The sequence below is a fragment of the Dioszegia hungarica genome (genome assembly GCF_025882075.1).
Source record: "Dioszegia hungarica strain PDD-24b-2 chromosome Unknown MKK02contig_6, whole genome shotgun sequence".
NCBI classification, from domain to species: domain Eukaryota; kingdom Fungi; phylum Basidiomycota; class Tremellomycetes; order Tremellales; family Bulleribasidiaceae; genus Dioszegia; species Dioszegia hungarica.
Window position 1 is genome coordinate 2,153,837 of NW_026515768.1, and position 20,396 is coordinate 2,174,232.

The following is a 20,396-nucleotide window of genomic DNA, read 5'->3' on the forward strand; positions in this document are numbered from 1 at the left end:
ACCCATCATACATTATCGTCCAGCATGGTCGCTCTCGCCCTCGCCGCGAAAATCTGCCTCTCCCTCCTCGCGCTCACACCGGTCCAAGCCTTCGTGGGGATGGGTATCAACATGTACAACCCCTCGTGCGCATACGCCTGTCGGTCCGTCATCGCCGGCGCGTCAATCGAATGCCCCTCCTCGGCCGCCACTTCAACCTGCCAAGCCCGGTCCGGCCCTTTCCTCACTACCCTCGCCTACTGCATCAAGACTCGGTGCTACCCAGACCCCAATCCGAGCAGGGAGCAGATTGAGGCGTACTGGTCGATCGAGGCGACGGGGGACGAGGATGCGCCGCCCATGTGGGGCTGGCAGGAGGCGGTGGACAGGGTGAATGGGACACCGTCGGCCAAGTATGATCCGAAGAGCAAGATGAGGGAGACGGTGTTGCTGGATCAGAAGGACTGGTTGGCAGCCAAGCAGAAGATGGAGGCATCGGAATATCAGCAGGTGCTGTACGCTCGATACGCGTGAGTTCCTGGGTTTAGATATAGGCGCATGTGCTGATGTGCAGTCTCACCATCTTCCTCGTCGGCATCGGCACCCCCATCCTCCTCACTGCCCTCACCTACCTCCCCTATAGCCGCGTCATCTCTGACTGGGTCCGTCCCCGGCTCATCTACCCCACCCTATTCAGACGACACGTCCAGCCCGTACTCTACCTGTTCCATCTCCCCACCCTCGGCCAGTCCACCTACATCCTCCTCATCACTATCCTCACCATCACCCTTCTCCTTGTCGACTACGGGAACCTCTTCCCTTTCCGTACCTCCACCGAGGCCGATATTCTCAACTACCTCGGCATGCGTACCGGTATCATCGCTATGGCCCTCCTCCCGCTCACCATCCTCTTTGCCGGGCGCAACAACCTCCTGCTCTACCTCTCCAACTGGTCCCACTCCACCTATCTCCTCTTACACCGTTGGATCGCCCGCCTCTGCCTCTTTGTCATCATCCTCCACTCGCTCATCGAGTTTGTCCGATACACCCTTCAAGGCCGGTACGCTGCCGAGGTCGCCAAGACCTACGTCCAGTGGGGTATCGTCGGTCTGTTCGCCTGCTTCCTCGCGGTCCTTACCGCCCACTTCAGGCGTTGGGGATACGAGCTCTTCCTCATCAGCCATATTGTCCTCGTCGTCATCTTCATCGTCGGAACGTGGTATCACCTCGAGCTCAAGTTCCAGCGGGAACGGGGTTATCAGCAGTGGATATACCTCTGCTCGGCCATCTGGTTCTTTGATCGGCTGGTCAGACTGGGCAGGGTGCTCAGGACGGGACGGCGCAAGGCGGTGGTCAGCAAGATAGGGGACGAGGTGGTTAGGGTGGATATTGAGGGGGTGAGGTGGTCAGCTACTCCAGGGCAACACGCGTACCTCTTCCTCCCGGCCGTCAGGAAGTGGGCGCCATGGGAGAATCACCCATTCTCCGTCATCCCGACCCACCTCCTACAGAAGCGCTGCGCCGAGAAGGGAGAGATGGACGAGAAGAACTCGCCACAGACGTCAGCATCGGCGAGTACGGCGGATCTCGAGATCGCTCGGCAGCTCCACACCCCAGTCCTTTCCTCCATCCATACCACCCCATCCGGCGTCACCGTCTTCATCAAGCGCAACAAGGGGATCACGGCGGCCCTCCACTCGCACGCTTCCCCGGTCTTCACGGCACTCATGGACGGCCCTTACCGCAATACCTCCTCTCGTCCCGTCCTCACCTCCGATCGTCTTATCCTCTTTACAGGCGGGATCGGTATCACTGGCGTCCTGCCTTTCGTCCACGCCCATCCCAACGTCAAGCTATTCTGGTCCGTTCGTGCCGGGCAAGAGGCACTGGTCGAGGAGCTCGAGCCGACCCTCCCTGCCCATGTGGAGCGGGGTGTGCGGGTTGGTGGGCGGAACAGCATCGAGGCGGCGCTAGAAGCGGAGGTGGCGGCGGGGTGGAAGAATGTTGGGGTGGTAGTCTGTGGACCCGGGAAGATGTGCGATGAGGTACGAAACAGGGTGGCGGAGCTGGGGAGGCGGGCGGCGGTGAAGTGGGAGCTAGACGTCGAGGCTTTCTTGTGGTAGATCGGATACATGGTACAGGAAATCCCGAGGGTGACACAGCTGAATCTAAACATCTAGGGCATCAGATCTCTGGCTCTGATCTACTCAACTCTTCTCTGACATCGCTACTAACCACTGACAAGATAAGGGTCTGCGGGGAACGACTACTCAGCCCGCTCAGCACAAAGCTCCATCTGCATCCGGTCATGCCTCCGGGCTCGGGTCGACAGCCGGTTCACGCTTGCGGAGAAACGGATCCATCCACTCCCCGTTGAGCAGGGAGTATGTCTTGCGGCGCGACGACGGACGGTCACTTCAATCCAGCAGAACAGCCTTGGACCTGGTCCCGTTCTTCGCCGGGTCATGGACAACGAATCCAGCGAACGATCCGGCTTCCAGCTCCGAACCTCTTGGTCTTGTCCGGATGATCGAGTCACGAAGAAAGCCGAGGGTAGTTTTCTGCGAGATACTACTCGACGTACAGCGCACCCCTCGAGCGTCCAGGACCTTACACAGCTCGACCGCTTTTCGAAGCTGCACTATCCTGGTTTCCGCTTTCGTGCGCGGGAGATGCAATCTCTCGGCAGCAGCTGACAACACCCCGGGAATCTCTGACCATGTTGCTGTCTTCTTTGTTTTTGGTATTGACCTCAGGTCTTTTACGCCTGGGAGTGATATGGCGCTCGGGGACGCCCCGTCGAGTCGGCTAGATTCTGGCAAATGCTCGTAGGCCTGTCCGCAGCCCCTACGGGGCCGGGGGGCGCGGCGAAGAGGCAGGGTGTCCCTGAAGGCGAAGGGGATATCGACCTCCGCCAATAAGGAGTAGTGCGGTACAGTCCCTTCGCCATCCGGGCGCGTCATATGTATCGCATGTCCACGATACCGCTCCTTGTCGGTTGTAGCAACCATGAGGTTTGCCAGTTGCCTCACGTACTCGGTGGGTATGTTGGTGGTGATGACGGCCGTGGTGCGCTCAATACCCCGATCAGTCAGAAGGGTCAACATCTCTTCATGTATCTTGCGGCGGTACTTTCTCCGATCCACTGGTCTCCGTGCTAGCGACTTAGGATATGCCTTCGATTCCGTTGAAACGTGCCCCAAATCTGGCCGGGCTGGGAGCTCTCGAGCGCCGCGCAGGGACACGCGCTGTTCCAACACAGCGAGTCCCTCGTCCGAGGTACTGAGGATGGACTGATCGTCGGTATCTCCATCCCCCTCGCTATCGCCGGTCTTGGGCCAATCCGCTCCCCTTCTGCCCGACGCGGGCGAGGAATTATCCGTGGGAGCGTAATCGCCATCGACGTCGTACTCGGAATGGTCGGGCCCGCTGTCATTTGCCATGTCCCCGTCCGCAAGCTTGTTCTCGCGGTCCAAGAAGAGGTCTTCCATTAGAGAAGTGGGAGGGCTTTTTCCCTTGATAGTGTCTGCCTCCGGCACCACAGTATCAGCGTAATCAGACACCTGCTCCGATCTGAAAGGCGGTCTCGAAAAGTCCGGGATTGCGGAGCGCATCCAGGGCAGGCCGCCCTCTCTTCCAGTCAATATCCAGGGCTCCCGATCACCAGTAGCGCAACGAGTAATTTGGGCGTCATCAAAGAGCGGCGTGTAAGAGGGCATCGGGCTGACTTCTTCGGGCACCGGCAACGAGTGCAGTGGGAATGGAGCCTGAGAGGATCGATCACGATCACGATCAAGTCCAGTCGTGGGATCTTCGCACGATTGCTGATGCCAGCTCGAGAGACCATATATATCGCTGGTCCAATTCCAGCCGTCGTTGTGAAGCTCAAAATCGGACATTCGATGGTCCTGGATGGCAGGGTAGGTATGTAGATTGCAGAAGATGTGGCAGAATCGTCTTGATAATGAAGTCTAGCTGGTTCCAGCTGGGGGTATAAGTACGATGTGACGGATCTACTGTGGCACCCGTATGTACCCTAGAGAAGCACTAGCGGCCAGACAAGAAGCAGCGAGCCAGGGGGACGTACGAGTGGCGACGACAAAGGATCACCTTCTTCGAGGGTCTGGAAGAAGCACACTGGATACCTTTGTTGAGGTCACCAGAAGTACAAAGGGCAGGTGTCAGGCTCAGTGTCAGACCTACTCATGGCTGGCTGCACCGTCGCAGCGCCATCACGGTCGTGAAAATCGTCCAGCTTCGGACAATTCGCCACTCAGAGCTCAGATTCGCCACCCAGGTTTTGCCACCTACCTAGCTCTCATGTCACACGAGAGGGCCAGCTGTAGCCTGCAGACATAGATCACAATGTATGGAGTTTGTTGCAGCACTGATGGTACTAACAGATTTGTTACCTCCTGGCCTTCTCCTTGTCCCCCCATTTTCTTGATGAGAGGGCAAGTAGCTGTAGGAATATTAGGCTAGGACAGCGCAGAGCCTACGTTGTGTCACCCTTCCGCATTGTCCTCCACCCACGATTCCTCCAGGAATGGTTGCATCCACCCCGCACCGAGCAGGGAATAGGTGGCCCTGCCCGATGCAGGAACGTTTCTCCAGTCACTGTCCAGCAGAACTGCCTTAGAGGCCTTCTTTCTGCTTGCCCGGTCATCGATGACGAATCCAGCGAATGACCCTGAATGACCCTGCTCCGGGTCCGGGGGCTGTCGGCTTCGTTTGGTCGACCGTACTCTGGAGAAAGCTCAGTGTTATCACACGCGAGAGACTTCTAGACGTGGAACGTATTCCTCGTAACTCAAGAATATTGCACAGCTTTGCTAATTTTCGGAGATGGCGGTTTCTCTCTTTCTGCCTTTGACTCTGGGGACTGGGCCAAGGGCCGGCTCTCTTTCCGCCTTTGACTTTTGGCCAAAGGCCGGGGCGGCTGCTTTGGAACAGATGAGACCCCAGGTACCTCTGCCCAAGTGGCTGTCTCGTTCCTCGCCTCTACCTGGGTAACATGATAGGCGGCTGAGGGTGCGATCCCGATCGAGTGCACGTCGTTGAACCCGCTAGATATTGTAAACGGCTGGTATGCCGATCCGGGCCCTCTACGACGACGGCGGAGAGGCTGAGTGTCCTTGAATGCGCTGGGAATATCTCTTTCAGGCAGTAAAGAGTAGTGCGGTATGGAGTCTTCGCCACCAGCGCGCGTCATGTGTATGGCGTGTCCACGATACCGCTCTTCGTCAGTGGTGGCAATCATGAGGTTTGCCAATTGCCTGACGTACTCTGCGGGTATGTTGGTGGTGTTGACGGCTTTGGTGCGCACGATATCCCGATCCGTCAGAAGTGTCAGCATTTCTTCTCTGTTGCGACGGTATCTTATGATTGCCAGGAGGAACTTGGCCAAGTATGAGTACGAAGTGAAGGCTCCTCTATGACACCTGTACATGATCTCGAGAAGCAAGATTCACGCAATCTGTCAGGGGACATCAAGGCAAGCTTTGCGGCAAAGGATCGCCTACTGAGGTCGGGCTGGAAGAAGCACACTCGATGCCTTTGCCGTGCTTCTCAGGAACACAGCGGGCGGGGGTGTCATGGAGGTAAGTGGCAGACAATCCATATCATAGTGATCCGGCCTCTTGAGGTGGCATCGGGTCTCCTCGTCTGTCATACCGGGAGCAGCATATTGTGTGCATCCTGATCATCACATGCATTGACCAACTCCGAGGAGACAACTGCTAGCTAGCCATGCGGTAAGCAGCCGATTGTCGCTCATTCATGTTCCCGCCACCCCCGTGCGCTTCGAGCACGCTTCCAGAATTGACCTCACCCACGGCGCTGCTAATAGGGAATATGTCGGCCGACGCGACGGAGCGTCCCTGCTCCAGTCCAATAACACGGCCTTCGGTGGGTCCTTCTTCTTCGCCTGATCATCGATGACGAATCCAGACCACGAGCCTCCTCCCGCCTCATTGGACCCTGGTCTCGTCTGATCAATCAGATTCTCCAAAAAGCCCAGCTGTAATTTCACCGTCACGCGACTCTCCATTGACGTGCAGCGTATGCCGCGAGCTTCCAGGATCTTGAAAGCCTCGACTACCTTCCGTAGATGACGATTTCTCTTCTCCTTATGAGTGAGGGGTGGAGGCTTCCCCTCGGAGGCGTATCGTCTTGACTCGCGAGATTCTCGGGATGACGATGTCTCGCCTGTACTTCTTGTATACACGTACGCTTTCCTATGGGTACCATGGAAGCTCAGTGTCCGGCGGAAGTCTCTGGGGACGCTGGTTTTATCCAGGAGAGAGTACTGCGGTGTTTCGGACTCATCTCTCGCGAGCGTCCTGTGAATGACGTGCCCACGATATCGATTTTCGTCAGTGGCGGAGGCCACGCGTTTCACCAGCTCCCTCAGATAGGCAATCGGTATGAGGTCATTATGTATGGCCCTTGTACGCCTTATACCCCGGTCAATCAGGACATCCAGTAGTGCCCTGTATCTGCGCTCATGATTGTTTAGCAGCGTTTTATGCCCTCCGCCGCGCTGGCTCACTGATACCGGCCGTGAGCCATCCTTCGATATTGTGGAGTCTGCGAGACCGGAGGAGCGTCTTGTCCGGGGTGTCTTCTTGTGTTTGAGTTCGTGCGGGGCGCACGACGGCGCGGAACGATCAGGCCGAGGTTTGTCGATGTACTCGTCGTCTGAAGAAGCAAGATCGTACTCGCCGTCGATACACTCGCCGCCCTCGCTATCGGTATCCATGCCCCAGTCAGAATACTCGTCCTCAGTATCTGGGCAAGGCGAGGCGCCCTTCTCAAGCTTGATAGAGCCCTTGCCCTTGGCCGTGCCGGCTTCCTGCCTCTTTCCTTGGTCTGTAGGCTCGTCGCTCTCGCTTTCCTCCTTCATGTCCCAATCAGAGTCCCCATCGCCGAGAGCTGAGCCCGGAGATACGTGCGCCCTGACAGTATCGGTCTCCTGCACCTCTGTATCAGCATCATTAGAAGCCTGCTCCGGAGCCGATCCAAAAGGCGGCCTCGAGAAGTCTGGAATGGGAGACCGCATCCATGGCAATGCAGCCTCCGTTCCCTCTAGGATCCAGGGATCTCTCATGTCGAGTACGGGCTGATCGTTGTGGGAGTCGCCCATATCTGTGGGTCGAGCGGCCGAGCCAATACTGTGCGCTGGTAAGTAGAACGGCGGGTGTGCGAAGCGACCATAACGATCACGTCGCGGCGCTAGTCCACTGTCTTGCAGTTGCGGCTGGTTGGTGGCGAAGCCATGCGGCACGTCTGTGGTGCACGGCAAGTTGGAGGTGCTGTAGTCGTATCGCGACATGATCCGGTCTTGAATGATATAGTGGCGAGGTGAGGGTTGTGTCAGGATAAGTGTAGGACGTCCTCATGTAGAGTATTAAGGAGTATCGGTAACTGCCAATGGCCCCTTCTTAGGGCGTCTGCCCGCCGCGAGAAGCGCGAAGTATCCAGATTAGAAGCGTCAAGCCGAGCATGACCTCAAAGGATGAGCAACCTTATCGCGATCACAGGGGAAGCTGACCTCATCTTAGATCTGACGATCGGGACAAAGGGAGCCGATGGAGGGTATCCAGCCTGGACGTCTTTCGCAATTGTGATCATGGCTCTGATCGTTGAGAGGGGGAGGAGAGACGTACGCGAGTACCCGGCTATCTCAACTCCTCATTCCTCAGTCGCGGGATCAGATTAAGCGGGTCCCGTCTATCCGCCCGTTCGGATTTATCGGTGCCGTGATCCGATCATCGGGTCTCCGCCGATGACTCTAGGTTTTGGTGCGGCAAGTCGTCCGCCGCCAGCCAGCCAGCCAACCATCGTCTACACAACTCACACCTATCATCTAACATCTCCACGCCCACTGTCCCAGCATCACATACGCTAGCAATTCGCTCCATACATCAGCCTTGGAAACGTACATCACACCTGTCGATCGAAGCCATCGCTACCAAGTCTCACGAGAAACACAACCAGTCCGAGGTGAGTTGCAGATGTCCGCCTGAGACATCCGGCTAGGCAGTGCGTCATGGCGCTCTGCGCTGCTGTTAAAGTCATTAGGAGGCTGGCACCCAGCGCACGTGTGCTCCAAGAGTCCTTGAGCACAAAGGACCTTGCTGATCGCGTTACAGCTCCCCGTGCACGCATCAATCAAAACCCCTTCGATCTCCCTTACTACATCTCACTCTGCTCGATATGTCGCCCCAACCTATACAGACCAGCTCGTCCGCGGACTCCTCCCCTATCCTCACTCCTTCCGGCACGCCCCCCTCTTTCCTAGGCCATAACCTCGACGGCAAGCTTCAGCACTTCCTCGCAGCTTTTGAGGGATCGAGCGGGGCGATCGGGCGGGGGAGGCAGGCGGATGAGCAGGCTGTGAGGCGGAAGAGCGAAAGTAGTGGTGCTGGGCCAAGTCGAGGTGAGTCTCAAGACATACAGACCTGCGACGCTACTGGGGAAACGATTGGCTGATCCCGTTAGGTCCTTATCCCGAATACACACCCCGCCCTGTCCTTCCCTTCTTCTCTGGTCTTTCCCTCTCCCGCCCACAACCTGCCTTCCAGTCCATCACACACCTTTCTACGGGCATGGCCAAAACTACCAGCACGAGCGGCTCGAATGATACCCCGGCTTCTACCGGTCGACTCGACCCAAAACGCGCCGCTACATTACCTGCTGGCGTCGAGGCTCTTTGCGCTGAAAAACGGCATTATGACCCTTCGCGCGAGCCCAAGTTGCTGCACTTCATGTAGCCGCTGGAGAAGGCGGTGGCGGGACGATCTGACGAAGGGTGGGAAGGGCACGCGAGGGACTGCTGTTACTCCAGCTGGAGTGTATGAGCCTTGAGACCTGTGTAGATTTGTATATAACCAGAGACCACTTAGAGTTCCGCACTGTATCTATATCATTCTGAGCATGGATACCTTCTCTTCCTGCTGATCGTCGAGGCATTATCAATGACATACATATCTAGATCTCCCACCAGGTGGCCAGACGCGTAACTTTGCCGCTATATACAACTAAGATCGACTCCGAGGAATCGTCACGAGAGGATCTACCGGGTCAGTCCTCCACCTCGCACCAAGCCCAAACCAACTTACAGCCAGAAGGATGACCAGAATGACCACAATCAAGATCAACAACAGACACACCATCCGTCTCCCGGCTTTCCGCTGATACTCGTGCGCCGTCGTGAGCTCCTCCGCAGCTGATGAGGTATTTTGTGCGACGGAAGTGATGTTGCTCTCGATATTATCTGCTGATCAGCCACCTTTCCACGACCAGAACGCCAGGTCTGAGCTCACCTATGAGCCCGCCCTGCTCTGATACGATCGTACCCAGATCTCGGAAGATATCGTTCAGCTCGTGGATACCGCTTTCTATATCCCGGATCTCGGCTTCTCGCTCCGCTATCAGCGTCTCCTGGAAGTCCAGCTCCTGCGCTGTGACCCTAAATGTCAGCAATGTCAATCATGTCTGCTGCCTCTGAGATACGACTCACCCCGGCGCCTGAGCCTGGATCTGCGTCTGCTGCTGCACCCTCTCCAGCTCCACACTCCCTCTTTCCTCCATGACACCCCCACTGCCTTCTGCCTCTTCCACCATCTGATCCACCCTCCGCTTCTGCACCTCGACATTGCTCCGCTGTTTCTCCGCAGACAGTCGCTGGACCCGCTGAAACGCCGTAATGGCGGTCGTGAAATCTCGGGACAGCTTGGTCTGGATTGGTTTCCGTGAAGCCTTACTAATCAGCTCATGTCTCTTCGTCTGATATGACACGCACATGTGGTCCACCCGCTGGGAAAGCCGCTAGCTTCTTTACCTCCTCTGTGGACTTCTTGACCATGTCCCTCGTCGCATCCGTCAGATTGTGCCTGGTCATGAGCCGTGCTCCGCTCTTGAGCGGCAGGGGACACGTACAAGCTGCTCCGCAAGTTTGGCCCATCAGCTGCTCCACCCAGCTTCTCTACCAGCCGCTGGATCCCCTGGACATTGCTCTGGATCTTGAAGATCTGTATGGAGCAGGTGTCTTTCAAAGAGGTGAACGTGCGGTCCTCATCTGAGTTCGTGAGCTATGGCTTCCGGAGACGCGTTGGAGTCAAGTGGCGCACCTGGACGTCCGCCCCGGAGCAGCGGTTGGGATGATTCGCCCCGTTCCAGATCGTTGAAGGACATGCTGATAGTAAGGGTGAGTATGTGAGCCGCTGGGAAGAGGTAGAAACGTAAAGTCAATGGAGCTGCTCTGGCTGGGCGGCGATGACACGAGCCAAGGGGTGCCTGAGCGGAATTACCCCTTTGGGAAATTTGAAGCAGTCCCAGGCTGCCTCTGCTCAAACCCGGGGGCCTTCTCTACCATATCAGACCCTATACTGTAGTAGAAGAATGACAGCACCGAAGCTGTGAGATCGGCCTTCCTCCTGCTTAGCTCACGCTGACCTCCAGCGAGCCGCGAATCACCGCCCACTCGACCTGCCTCATCGCGCAAGATACTGACCTGCGCGGAGAAATCACCCTCAGTCAAGGCTGCATCGTCCATCCGCGCGCTACCATCATCGCCGCGTCTGGACCTATCATCATGGATGCGGGCTGTGTGGTGGAGGAGAACGCGGTGATCTTGAATCGGAGGAAAGAGGTCATGCGGATTGGGAAGGGGAATCAGTTCATGGTTGGCTGTCGTACGTCCCCTTCAACCGCCAGCATTGTGCACCCCACAGTGAGAGCTAAGTATGTAGGAGTCGAGGCAGCATCTATCGGCAACCACATTACCTTCAAGCCCAAAAGCAAAGTCTCGTCTCAAATCGCTGTCTCCGATTACTGCACCTTCGGGCCCGGGACAGTCACCCTCGCGTCGGATCCGGAAAGCACGGCGCTGGAGACGCTGGAACCGTATACGGTGGTATATGGCTCGCTAAGTGAGCGGAGGAAGTGGGATGGGAGTGCGGGGGAGACGGAACGGGCGGTGAAGGATAAGGAGAGGGAGTATTTGAGGGAGATCATGCCAAAGTGAGCCCGAGCCCGAGGGACCCGAAGGGTTTTAGCTCATCTGCAGGTATAATCGAATGCGCGTCATATGAGCAGTCACAGCACTCGACCGCCGACTCCCATAGAAAGGTCGATAAGCCGCTTCGGGCCACGGAGAAGGCTTCTCGCCCACCTCGGATCTATCTCGATCTCTCCTACCCACGGCTCTCCTTCGGCCCACGCATCGGCTCGTCGCACTCGAGCTGGTCTCACATATCCTCAAGGCGATCAGAAGGTGGACCGCAGCATTGAAGCTAGCTGTACAGCAATCTAGCACGCAGCATGACGGGCACTTCGGAGGTGATGTATTATTGGGCATGCCGCTGTTGATTACGTTGATCGCTAAGCTCGTCCTCGCTACTGATTTCGTGTGGTTCATGTCGCAGAGCCTGCTCATCTCCGTCTCTGACAGGCAGGGTTTCTGATAATCTGGATACCAGTGTAATGGCTAGACGATAAGGGCGCTTGACCTATAGCACGCATACGCCAATCGTGTCCGAGCTGGATATCGAAGCGTGCGGTCATGTTCACAGTCGTCCTTTGGACGCACTGTCCCAGGGTAAGGCGGCCCGACCTGTTCCGCGTCAGGTCCAGGCTCAACATGTAGCCTTGAGCAGGAGCCAGTCCCGGTTCCTCTGATCGTGTGTCAGCTGATTTGAGGAATGTGGTGTTGCACTACATTCGCCACCCGAGATATTACGGCATGCTGAGACCGCACATACTGCTCGCACCCTGCGTCAGACTTTCTCCTGCAGACACTGCTCACAACCCTGGAATGTCTGCAGCTACTGTATGAATGGATCATCTGCTCCGAGCGCTTCGTTAGATCGAAGTGGCCCGACAGTCGCCCCAGCGATTCTGAGAGCGAAGCGCCACTGCCACTCTCCGCCTTCCCCCTCTCTCCCCTCTCGTTGCTACTCCTTCACCCAGCTGGATACGACAACACAAGTGCCTCCTACTGGACACACGACATCTCGAGGCGTACAACAGACCTCTTATCTTGATATGAATCGAAAGCATGCATCTATAGTGATTATACGCGACACGTTCCACCTACGTCAACTCCGCGCTAGCAACGACCCCTGGAGCCTAGAGACTCCCGCTGCTCCTCTCCTCCCTGACATGGGCGATCTTGGACCCGCCCACAAAGTCGGACTGATCCTCGTTCGACAGATCCTCCAGGGACATACCCTTTGTCTCGGGAATGAGGAGGGTGGCGAAAAATCCGAGTAACATGAAGAGGGCGAAGACTGGGGGAATCAGCGAGGTGCTTTCTGAGTGGAAAATGAGCACGTACTCTCGAGTATATGTCCGATAAACGCGTTCGTACCACCTATGTCCTTGAGCTGGACAGTGTTAGCAATGCACAGACGAAGGTAGGATCGTGGAGGGAACTTACCCGAGAAAAGCCGACTTGAGCGACGATAGCACCGAGCTTTCCCGAGGCGGCGGAAATGCCGTGTGCGGTGGACCTATAGCGGGTAGGGAAGACCTCTCCGGGAACAATGAAGGTGGTAGTGTTGGGTCCCTGACATGTCAGCTAGGCCACTCACCAAAAGTTTAGTTGAACGGGTAGTGAATCCAAAAAACTCACGAAATTCTGGAAGAAGTTGGCCAAGCAGTACAGGAAGACGAATGCCTTCTTGCCCTCGTTGGAAGCGATCAGCTTCTCGTAGCCGAAGCCTGCACATTAGCTGCTGTCTTGACCTAAGCTTTCCCGACCATAAACTCACCCATGCAGATGAAGATGGCAGTAAGCACGGCAAAACCCATGAGCTGGATAGGCTTGCGTCCCCACTTGTCGACGAGGAGCATCGTGGCGTAGTAGCCCGGGATGAGACCGCCGACGGCAAGGATGATGTTGCCGACGGAGGAGTTGTAGATTGACTGGTAGATGTTGGTCTGGACGTCGGCGCCGGTGGTGTAGTTTCCGAAGCCGATGGTGGTGAGGATGGTGGAAGAGTTCAGACCGAGACCGTAGAAAGCGACCTGGAAGTCAGCGTGGCTGATGATGGGGCACAAGGAAACTCACGTCAAGGGCGAACCAGGAGAAAGCGGTCCCGAACAGCACCTTCCCATTCTTCCACTGCCCAAAGTGGTGGCAAAAGTCCTTCCAGCTAGCCTTGGGCATCTCCGCGCGCTCGACGACCGCTGCGTCCGGGTCCTTGTTGAAAGTCCCGGTGGCGAGGTACTGGTTGGCATCGTTGGCGCCCTGAGTGATGTTGCGCTCCACATCCATAGTGTACCGCGGGGTCTCGGGAATGGTCAGACGGAAGTAGAGGGCGATGACGGCGGGGACCATACCCATCCCGATGACGATCCGCCAGAATTGGTCGACCGAGACGTAGTAGGCTGGGTTGTCGGCCAGGACCGAGTTCTTGAGGGCGACAATGGCAATGAGAGCGACGATACCGGCGGCCAAGTTTCCCCAGCCCTGGGCACCTGTACTCCGTCGGCAAGGTATAGTAGGCAGGATATCACGATTGGACTCACTGAAGACGGCAGCCATCATGCGACCCCGGATACGCTTTGCCGCAAACTCGGAGGTGATGACCGCAGACAAGGGATAGTCTCCGCCAATTCCCACACCCATGACGAACCGCCACATGATGATGACACCGTAGATGGAAACACCGGGAGCGGCGCCAGCGACGGCGACACCAAGAGTACCGATGATGATGATGATCTATATGTCAGCTGAGGCCCCAAGCTACTATGAGTATGAGGACTCACGAGTTCAATACCGTACATTCTCTTGCGACCGATCCGGTCCGCCAAGTAACCAAAGCAGAGCTGACCGAAGAGGGTACCGACCGAGTGAGCTACCTTGATACCGAGGTCTTGGTTGGCTGTGCTAGCGCCACCGACAGTACCGTTGGCGCCGGTAGGTGCGTGGTAGACATAGCCTAGATCGTGAGCTTGACCACCATAGTCAACAAGGGGGAAGATGTACCGATTGCCAGGGCAGCGATGTTGATCTGAGCCGTCAGCTAAGGTCTCACAAATCACTCGACCGTCCACAGCGACTGACCGAGAAAATGTCGTATGCGTCAGTGAAGAAGCCGACTCCGGCGACGAGGCAGACCTTGACCTGCCTCCAACCGAAGGGAGCATCGTCGATCTCGGCGAGGGCGGCCCGTCTGCGCTCGCCGGCAGTGTTGACCATCTGGTTGTTGTCGAGCTCCTTGGAGCCGTGCATCTGATCGATCTCAGACATGGTGAGAGATTGCGAGGTGCTGGTCAGGAAGAGTCAGAGGGAATGAAGAGGAGCGAGAGGGGGATGAGTAGGAGCAGCATCCGAGTCGCCATCTCTCTTCACCTTATACCCAAAGCGTGAGGCCTCCTCCATGACTTCTACTCGTCCATCTCACGCACGTTTGTGAGCAGCTACATGAACGCTCGTGTGTAGCCCTGTAGCGGCACGAGCTCTATTCGAAGCGGTGTACCAAAGTGCCTGAACGTATATGGAAGACGAGCGAGATGGATGATCCCGAAATACGCTGGTCGAGATTCAAAATAGACTTGGATTTCGGAATGACGATGCTCCACCCCTTCTTATCCGCGACGTGTGCCTTCTATACGAGCCGAACGGCTTCGAGCTGCTGCTGCACGCGCATCGGAGCGCACGTTCGTTCCAGAGGACCGGTAACTTGATCCTCAACAACTCAAGCTGAGTCAAGCTTCTACAAGAAAGCGTTTGTTGAGCGGCGAGCGTATCGATACGGCCGGTCGGCGGCATCCCCTTTGCCTCTCCCCCGATCCGAAGAACCGCTCCCTCGGACTGCTCGCCTGTCCGAGGGTCGGACATCCCTTGATCCGATACACTGCACTCACCATTCCTGGCTGCTGCTCGCTTTGTCCTCGAAATGCATTCTTGCTCGAGATCTGCTCAAAGGCACCCTCGTTTCGTCGTCCACCCTGCGACAAAGGAGCTGAACGAGGGTCGCGTGCTACCTGTGAGTAGAAAGAGGCAGGTCGGCGCTTTTGGCGATGTCTGACGCGATTGCTCACTCCTTTGTCGGCAAGGCATAGCACGGTAAGGTGAGGGTACATCTGGCAGAATGGATCTCCTGGCTGTCTGGCTATACTTTTCTGCTCACTCGATTCCCTGACGAGATATCTCACATCCGACTAAGAGCCCGCCCCGCAAGTACAGATGAGCCAGAGCAGCCTATCATAAGGCACCGCGGGGTAGCAGAGAGCAGGACTTGCTGCTTGCTTTGAACGAGTTCTACACCCATAGGAGAGACTTGGTTCCCGCTCCCCTGTAGCACGCGACAATGGAGGCCGAACCAATCAACCCCCTACCTCACCCCAGAATTGTGACTGTCACCTTGCCCGCCACGCCCTCCGCCCCGACTGCCCCATACAGCCACCCACCCTCCCCCGGCAACTCAATCAGACACTCTCTCCATTCGCCTGGCTCCCCGTCGAACGACCACTCCCCCTCCGCGCAGGCTCGGCATCAGCTTACTCGCCCCCTCTCCCCCGACTTGCCCACTCGCGATGCGCTCTACCTCTTCTGCAACTTTTCGAGCTATATGCGGAGCCCGCAGGAGGGGGCAGATGGGATCAAGGACAACACGGATTTCCATGATACCATCCGATTACTGGATTTCGCTAGGGTAAGTGAGCCCTAAGCGTCAAGCGTCGGAGCTGACCTGCTCAGATGATGAGCTCCAATCCGCACTCGAACGTCCACATACTTCACATGAAGTACCGCTTCCAAACGCCCGACCAAGGTTTGCCTGCTACTCGGCAGGAGAAACTGAGCGCACTGAATCATACGGACGATCGAGGGCGGCGAAACATGACGGTCCCGCAACCCTTCTCTACGCTCCATGATGCTGTCATCAAGGTGGACTATCGTGAGTGCTGATTTCCGCCAAAAGTATTGGACTGCAAGCTGATACTTGCAGAGGACAATGGCGTCTTTCACCCACTTCCAGCCCAAGCGGTCTTCCAGCACATCTCCAAGATGTGTCAACCGCCGCCTCGAATCATCGTGATCTCATATGTAGGGTCGAAGGCTACAGAGTGAGTATTATACTATGTGACTATACCCGGCTGATCCACAGAAATCACACATCCTCCATAGCTGACTGGGCAACCACCTCGACTCCCCCTATCTACGTCTTTTCCCCACTCGAGACCCGGCTCCGAGAACGCCGCTCCCTCTCGAAAGCCCTACATCACGCGATCTCTATATCGATGTACGCCTGGCCTGTCGGGGCATCCCACGCTTCCACTCCAGCTGCTAGCACCGACCCTGCTGCCCCCCACCGCTCCCATTCCACCAACAACCCCACATACTCCAGCTCCTCTTCCATGACAACTCCTGCCAAGTACTCCCCCGGCATTCGACGAGCCAGTGTCGACTCCCGCCCGCTCGCATCACCCAGTATGAGCCGACAAGCAGAGTACAGCCCGCGCACCTACCCCTCCGACCCGGTCGCCACGCTCAGCATCCTCACTGATGCGCATCGCTCCCCCTCCCATTCCCTCGCCGGCCCCGAAGCGCCCGGCGATCGCGTTCCACTCTGGATGCTCGCTCCTGGCGCGAGCGTCCTGCATGGGTCGACGGCAGCTTCACTAGGCGTCAAGCTGTCGGACTTTTCGGCGGTGAATCTAGAGCGGAGCATAGAGAGCGGGGACAAGGGTTCGACGCCGCAGAATCAGACGATCGATTCGAGGGTGCTGGGCATACGGATCCCGCCAGAGAAGAAGGACAAGGAGAAGGAGGTGAGGGAGACGATGCGCACTCCATCGGTCTCGCGCCCGCCTCTGGATGCGCACAAGCGGAGATCGATGAGTGCAACGCCTGAACCCATCTCTCGGACTGGGTCGGCAGCTTCGATCCGTATCACCAATCCCAACGGGAACAAGCTGGAGCTGGTCCAGGGCCTCGAAACCATCAAACAGGTCAAGGCTTTCCCCACCGAACACCTTACACCGCCAGACCAGGATCCCCGACGGCTTTCCCCGCCCGACCGTCAGCCCGCAGCGCCCCTCCCGCTCAGCCAGCAGTCTTGGCCGCGGACAAAGTCTTGGCCGACAACGAGGGAGAAGGTACCGGGGTGGAGAAGGGGGCGGCGAGAGGTCATGGAGGATGCGCTGGACGAAGTTGGGAGGGAGGACGAGATGAGCGTTGATAGCGCGGGCAATTTGACCTTGCAGATGGAGTATATGGGAGTGGATGGACCCAGAGAAGTGGAGAAGGGGGGATCGTCGTCGATCGAAGACATGATAGCGGGAGCGTTGAGGGACGATAGATGAGTGAAGAGCAGATATGAGTAGATGCATACAATAGAAGCTATACCTACCAAAATGTGCGGCATCAATAGGATGGGATCTCCCTCAATGCCGATGCTGATCCCGCCGGGACGTCTCGCGAGACCTCTGCGAACTGCCGCCAAAAGGTGTCCGAGACTGGACTTTTGGACTCGAGCTATACCATCAGTATCTTTCCTTATCAAGGAAGGCTGTGCTCACCTCGGTGTGAACATTCGGCTTGGACCAAACGACATTCGGCTCAAAGCTCTTGACAGTCCTCAGTACCACCCCATCCCCCTTGTCCACCTCCCCAACCTCGCACTCCTCATCCAGCAATAGCAGGAACCGGTGCGGTCTGCCTTCAACCTCATACGTGATCTCCGAGGGCGGCGGGCGCATGGGGAACTTCTCCCCTCTCTCGATCTTGTGGAGGTAGCGGAAGAACTCGCGTACGCCCGAGAGACTGAAGGCGAGGTGTTGGACCGGGATTTGCGCGATGGACCGGGCTGCAAAGTGGACATCGATGGGACGGTCAGGGAGGCGGAGATTGGCAGTGGAGAGGGTGTGGATGTCTGCGGTGATGGGGTTCTTGAGTTCGTAGGGTATGTCACCCTCTAGGGGTGTCTGGTCGAGCGCCATCTCCGAATCGAGATCGGCTTGGATGTCGGCGTCCTCCTTGACGTGGATCCGCTCCCGGCTCTGCTCTTCTCCTTCCGTCTCCGTCTGGTCATCCGCATCGTCCTCCACGTCCGCCTCGGCCTTGTCCATCATCGCGTTGAGCTCATCCATCCATGCTTTCTGCGAATCCAATTCATCCTTCATTGCTGCGTCCGGCTTGGCCGGGTATTGCCAGGTGAATACGAGATGCCGGTTCATCGCCACCTCGGTGCCCGAGTCGATACACCGGTAGCGTAATCGCCGTATGCGCTTGGTTGTGGTCTCGATAGGATAGTGGATCATTGCGGGTGGGGCGTTCGGAAGGAATTGTACGAATTGGGAGTTGGGGAGGGAGGGATGACGATTGAAAGTTGACGAGCCTGGTGTACCAGAGTACAGAGCGACGGTGAGAGGATCTCGAACACGCGTGACAAGGTGTCCGAAGCTATCTCGTCAGCTGCAGTGCATGCTACAGTGATCAAGCTACTCACGTGAGCAGGACAGATGACTCCGCCGCTGGATTTGCATCCCTCTCTACACTCTCCGTGCTGTTGCGTACCACCTCGCCCAGCGACCCCAACTCCACCGCATCTTCCGCCTTCAGCCACACCTTGGTCTCCTGTAGCTTCTCCTCGCGATGTATCTCACCGGACCTGTGCGATTTCGCATCCCACACTACTGTCCTCCGTAATCGAGCCAGATGCCACCCCTCGATGTTGGACGAGATGTGCCATGGAAGCTGGTCCCGAGGTGAAGTCTGGAATGGGCTCAGCGTCAACAGGCCCTTGCCTGAGGTGGAGCCGTCGGCGAAAGGTGCTTGACCCGGGAGTATTGTGGCGTTGATGTGAGCAGATGGGAGGGGGTTGACCTGCTCAATCAGACATGGCCTCGGCATTCCTGGTGGCCGAGATTGGACCCACTCGTGAAGCAGCCTGAGCGAGTAGGCGGAACACCCTCTTGTTTGTTGCGGGGTGCGCACTTGTCAGCCGTATCTACAAGGTCAGCTACATGCGGCTGGTCTCAAGCCGTAATACTCACTGTGTGTTTCCCAGTCATCTCGATGTGACAGCCGTAGGCGCTCGGGATGGCCCGCATAAGCGTACTGGAGGGGTGATAGCCGCCGAGCTCGCTGGTATCGAAGGTCTGGGTATGTTTGATCTATCTCGTCAGCGGAGAATCACAACGTGCTTACAGCTCGGCGCGATCTCAGAATCCCAGCCAAGTAATCAAGACTCTTCTCGTCCCCCGTCGCTCGTAGTATCGTCCAACGTGGTCCGGACATCTCTCCCTTATTCTGCTTCGTGTTGTTGGGATGCTCCACGAGGGTGAATGAGAGGGGATTTCGTTTCCGCAGCAGAGGTGAAAGAACTCCCTCTTCCTTTAGCAGAAGAAAGAGGTCTGACTCCTCCATATGAAAATCTGCACTAATCAGCTCAGTTCCCAAGAACAGGAAATGGACTAACCTCGATTCGCAGCAGGTCCATCTCCACCAAGATAGACTGGGGGATCCCACCCGAATTCCGACAAGATCTTCGGGATCATCTTCCGCTTCGCCGACCTGGCCTTCATCGTTATCCCCATCTGCTTCACCATCGGCGCCAGCTGATCCCTGATAAACGCATCATCGATGCTCTGATACACCTCCTGGTAGCTCCTAGCGTACGCTGGCTCATCCCTGGCGTATCGGGGAGGAGCTGGCTTCCGCTCGAGGAGGTCTGCCAGCGTCGGCTCATCCTTGGAGAGCAGTCTAATCGGTGTTTTGAGTGCAGAGGGAGAGTTGGTGATTTGTCCGTGGTCGATCACCGTTTCCGGCGGTGCCGCGGCTTTGAGTGCCTTGGCGAAGGCTTCAGCCTTGCGGACCGCCGCCTGGCGTGCCATCCCCCTCAGCGATGTTGGCAGCTTGCCCCGCTGGTAGCTTGCGGTCTGAGTGGTGGCATGTAGATCGCCAGTGTCGCTGATTGGTAGCCGGGGGCTGTAAGCCGGGCGCCGCGTATTTGTTTGTGGCGGGGTGGGTGGAGGCTTAGGGCGAGAAGGACCAGCTTCAGCAGAGGATGACGCTTCTCCCTCCGGCGCGGGCTTGAGCGCGGCGGCAGCATATTGCCTAACTGCCCGGACACCGATGGCGGCTGCTCGAGAGCTGGTTGGTAGGATGGTGGACATGGTGATCAAGGTGATAAGGCTCAAGACTGAAAGTAAATCTGATCTGCACACGATCTGCTCGGAAATTCACGCCGTACCGTGCCTGACTGGATATCGGAGATCCAGACTACTCCGTTCTTTGCCACCCAGGACCGTGCGTCTAGATTGTGCGCCGCAGTACTAGTTGCGGGGTGGGGAGGTCCACGTCCAGTACTGTGGCATGGCGTGTTTCTTCGCCATACCCCTAAGGATGTGAAGAAGAGACAGATAGAGGCAGCATGGTTCAAGAAATATCATACATACCA

The 20,396-nt window shown here is 57.1% G+C and overlaps 8 protein-coding genes across 8 annotated transcripts; 3 read left to right on the forward strand and 5 right to left on the reverse strand.

Moving 5' to 3' along the window:
- Positions 1–24: 24 nt before the first annotated feature.
- On the forward strand, positions 25–2,102 carry MKK02DRAFT_23122 (ferric reductase like transmembrane component-domain-containing protein; the record flags this gene model as incomplete). The annotated part of the gene is made up of 2 exons (XM_053086675.1): positions 25–509; positions 554–2,102. The coding sequence occupies 2 exons, from the start codon at positions 25–27 to the stop codon at positions 2,100–2,102; spliced, it is 2,034 nt and encodes a 677-aa protein (XP_052948382.1).
- A 294-nt stretch (positions 2,103–2,396) lies between these two features.
- On the reverse strand, positions 2,397–3,470 carry MKK02DRAFT_43004 (uncharacterized protein; the record flags this gene model as incomplete). The annotated part of the gene is made up of 1 exon (XM_053092237.1): positions 2,397–3,470. The coding sequence occupies one exon, from the start codon at positions 3,468–3,470 to the stop codon at positions 2,397–2,399; it is 1,074 nt and encodes a 357-aa protein (XP_052948383.1).
- A 982-nt stretch (positions 3,471–4,452) lies between these two features.
- MKK02DRAFT_32015 (uncharacterized protein) lies at positions 4,453–7,312 on the reverse strand (the record flags this gene model as incomplete). The annotated part of the gene is made up of 6 exons (XM_053088424.1): positions 4,453–4,474; positions 4,513–4,725; positions 4,854–5,420; positions 5,502–5,676; positions 5,698–5,714; positions 5,814–7,312. The coding sequence occupies 6 exons, from the start codon at positions 7,310–7,312 to the stop codon at positions 4,453–4,455; spliced, it is 2,493 nt and encodes an 830-aa protein (XP_052948384.1).
- Positions 7,313–9,043: 1,731 nt separating this feature from the next.
- MKK02DRAFT_43007 (putative t-SNARE) lies at positions 9,044–10,176 on the reverse strand (the record flags this gene model as incomplete). Its single annotated transcript, XM_053092238.1, has 7 exons — positions 9,044–9,055; positions 9,102–9,256; positions 9,306–9,451; positions 9,503–9,741; positions 9,785–9,875; positions 9,922–10,060; positions 10,113–10,176. The coding sequence occupies 7 exons, from the start codon at positions 10,174–10,176 to the stop codon at positions 9,044–9,046; spliced, it is 846 nt and encodes a 281-aa protein (XP_052948385.1).
- A 265-nt stretch (positions 10,177–10,441) lies between these two features.
- MKK02DRAFT_23186 (uncharacterized protein) lies at positions 10,442–11,008 on the forward strand (the record flags this gene model as incomplete). Its single annotated transcript, XM_053086685.1, has 1 exon — positions 10,442–11,008. A coding segment is annotated over one exon (567 nt), but the record flags the coding sequence as incomplete, so codon positions are not given.
- A 1,103-nt stretch (positions 11,009–12,111) lies between these two features.
- On the reverse strand, positions 12,112–14,239 carry MKK02DRAFT_43009 (putative inorganic phosphate transporter; the record flags this gene model as incomplete). Its single annotated transcript, XM_053092239.1, has 10 exons — positions 12,112–12,272; positions 12,320–12,368; positions 12,422–12,550; positions 12,617–12,705; positions 12,756–13,011; positions 13,055–13,464; positions 13,516–13,708; positions 13,756–13,928; positions 13,976–14,000; positions 14,054–14,239. The coding sequence occupies 10 exons, from the start codon at positions 14,237–14,239 to the stop codon at positions 12,112–12,114; spliced, it is 1,671 nt and encodes a 556-aa protein (XP_052948387.1).
- Positions 14,240–15,302: 1,063 nt separating this feature from the next.
- On the forward strand, positions 15,303–17,298 carry MKK02DRAFT_32018 (uncharacterized protein; the record flags this gene model as incomplete). Its single annotated transcript, XM_053088425.1, has 4 exons — positions 15,303–15,647; positions 15,692–15,890; positions 15,942–16,059; positions 16,101–17,298. 4 exons carry the CDS (start codon positions 15,303–15,305, stop codon positions 17,296–17,298), a joined length of 1,860 nt encoding a protein of 619 aa, XP_052948388.1.
- Positions 17,299–17,359: 61 nt separating this feature from the next.
- MKK02DRAFT_43011 (uncharacterized protein) lies at positions 17,360–20,112 on the reverse strand (the record flags this gene model as incomplete). Its single annotated transcript, XM_053092240.1, has 7 exons — positions 17,360–17,470; positions 17,515–18,397; positions 18,444–18,820; positions 18,873–18,944; positions 18,991–19,110; positions 19,145–19,371; positions 19,416–20,112. The coding sequence occupies 7 exons, from the start codon at positions 20,110–20,112 to the stop codon at positions 17,360–17,362; spliced, it is 2,487 nt and encodes an 828-aa protein (XP_052948389.1).
- Positions 20,113–20,396: the final 284 nt, after the last annotated feature.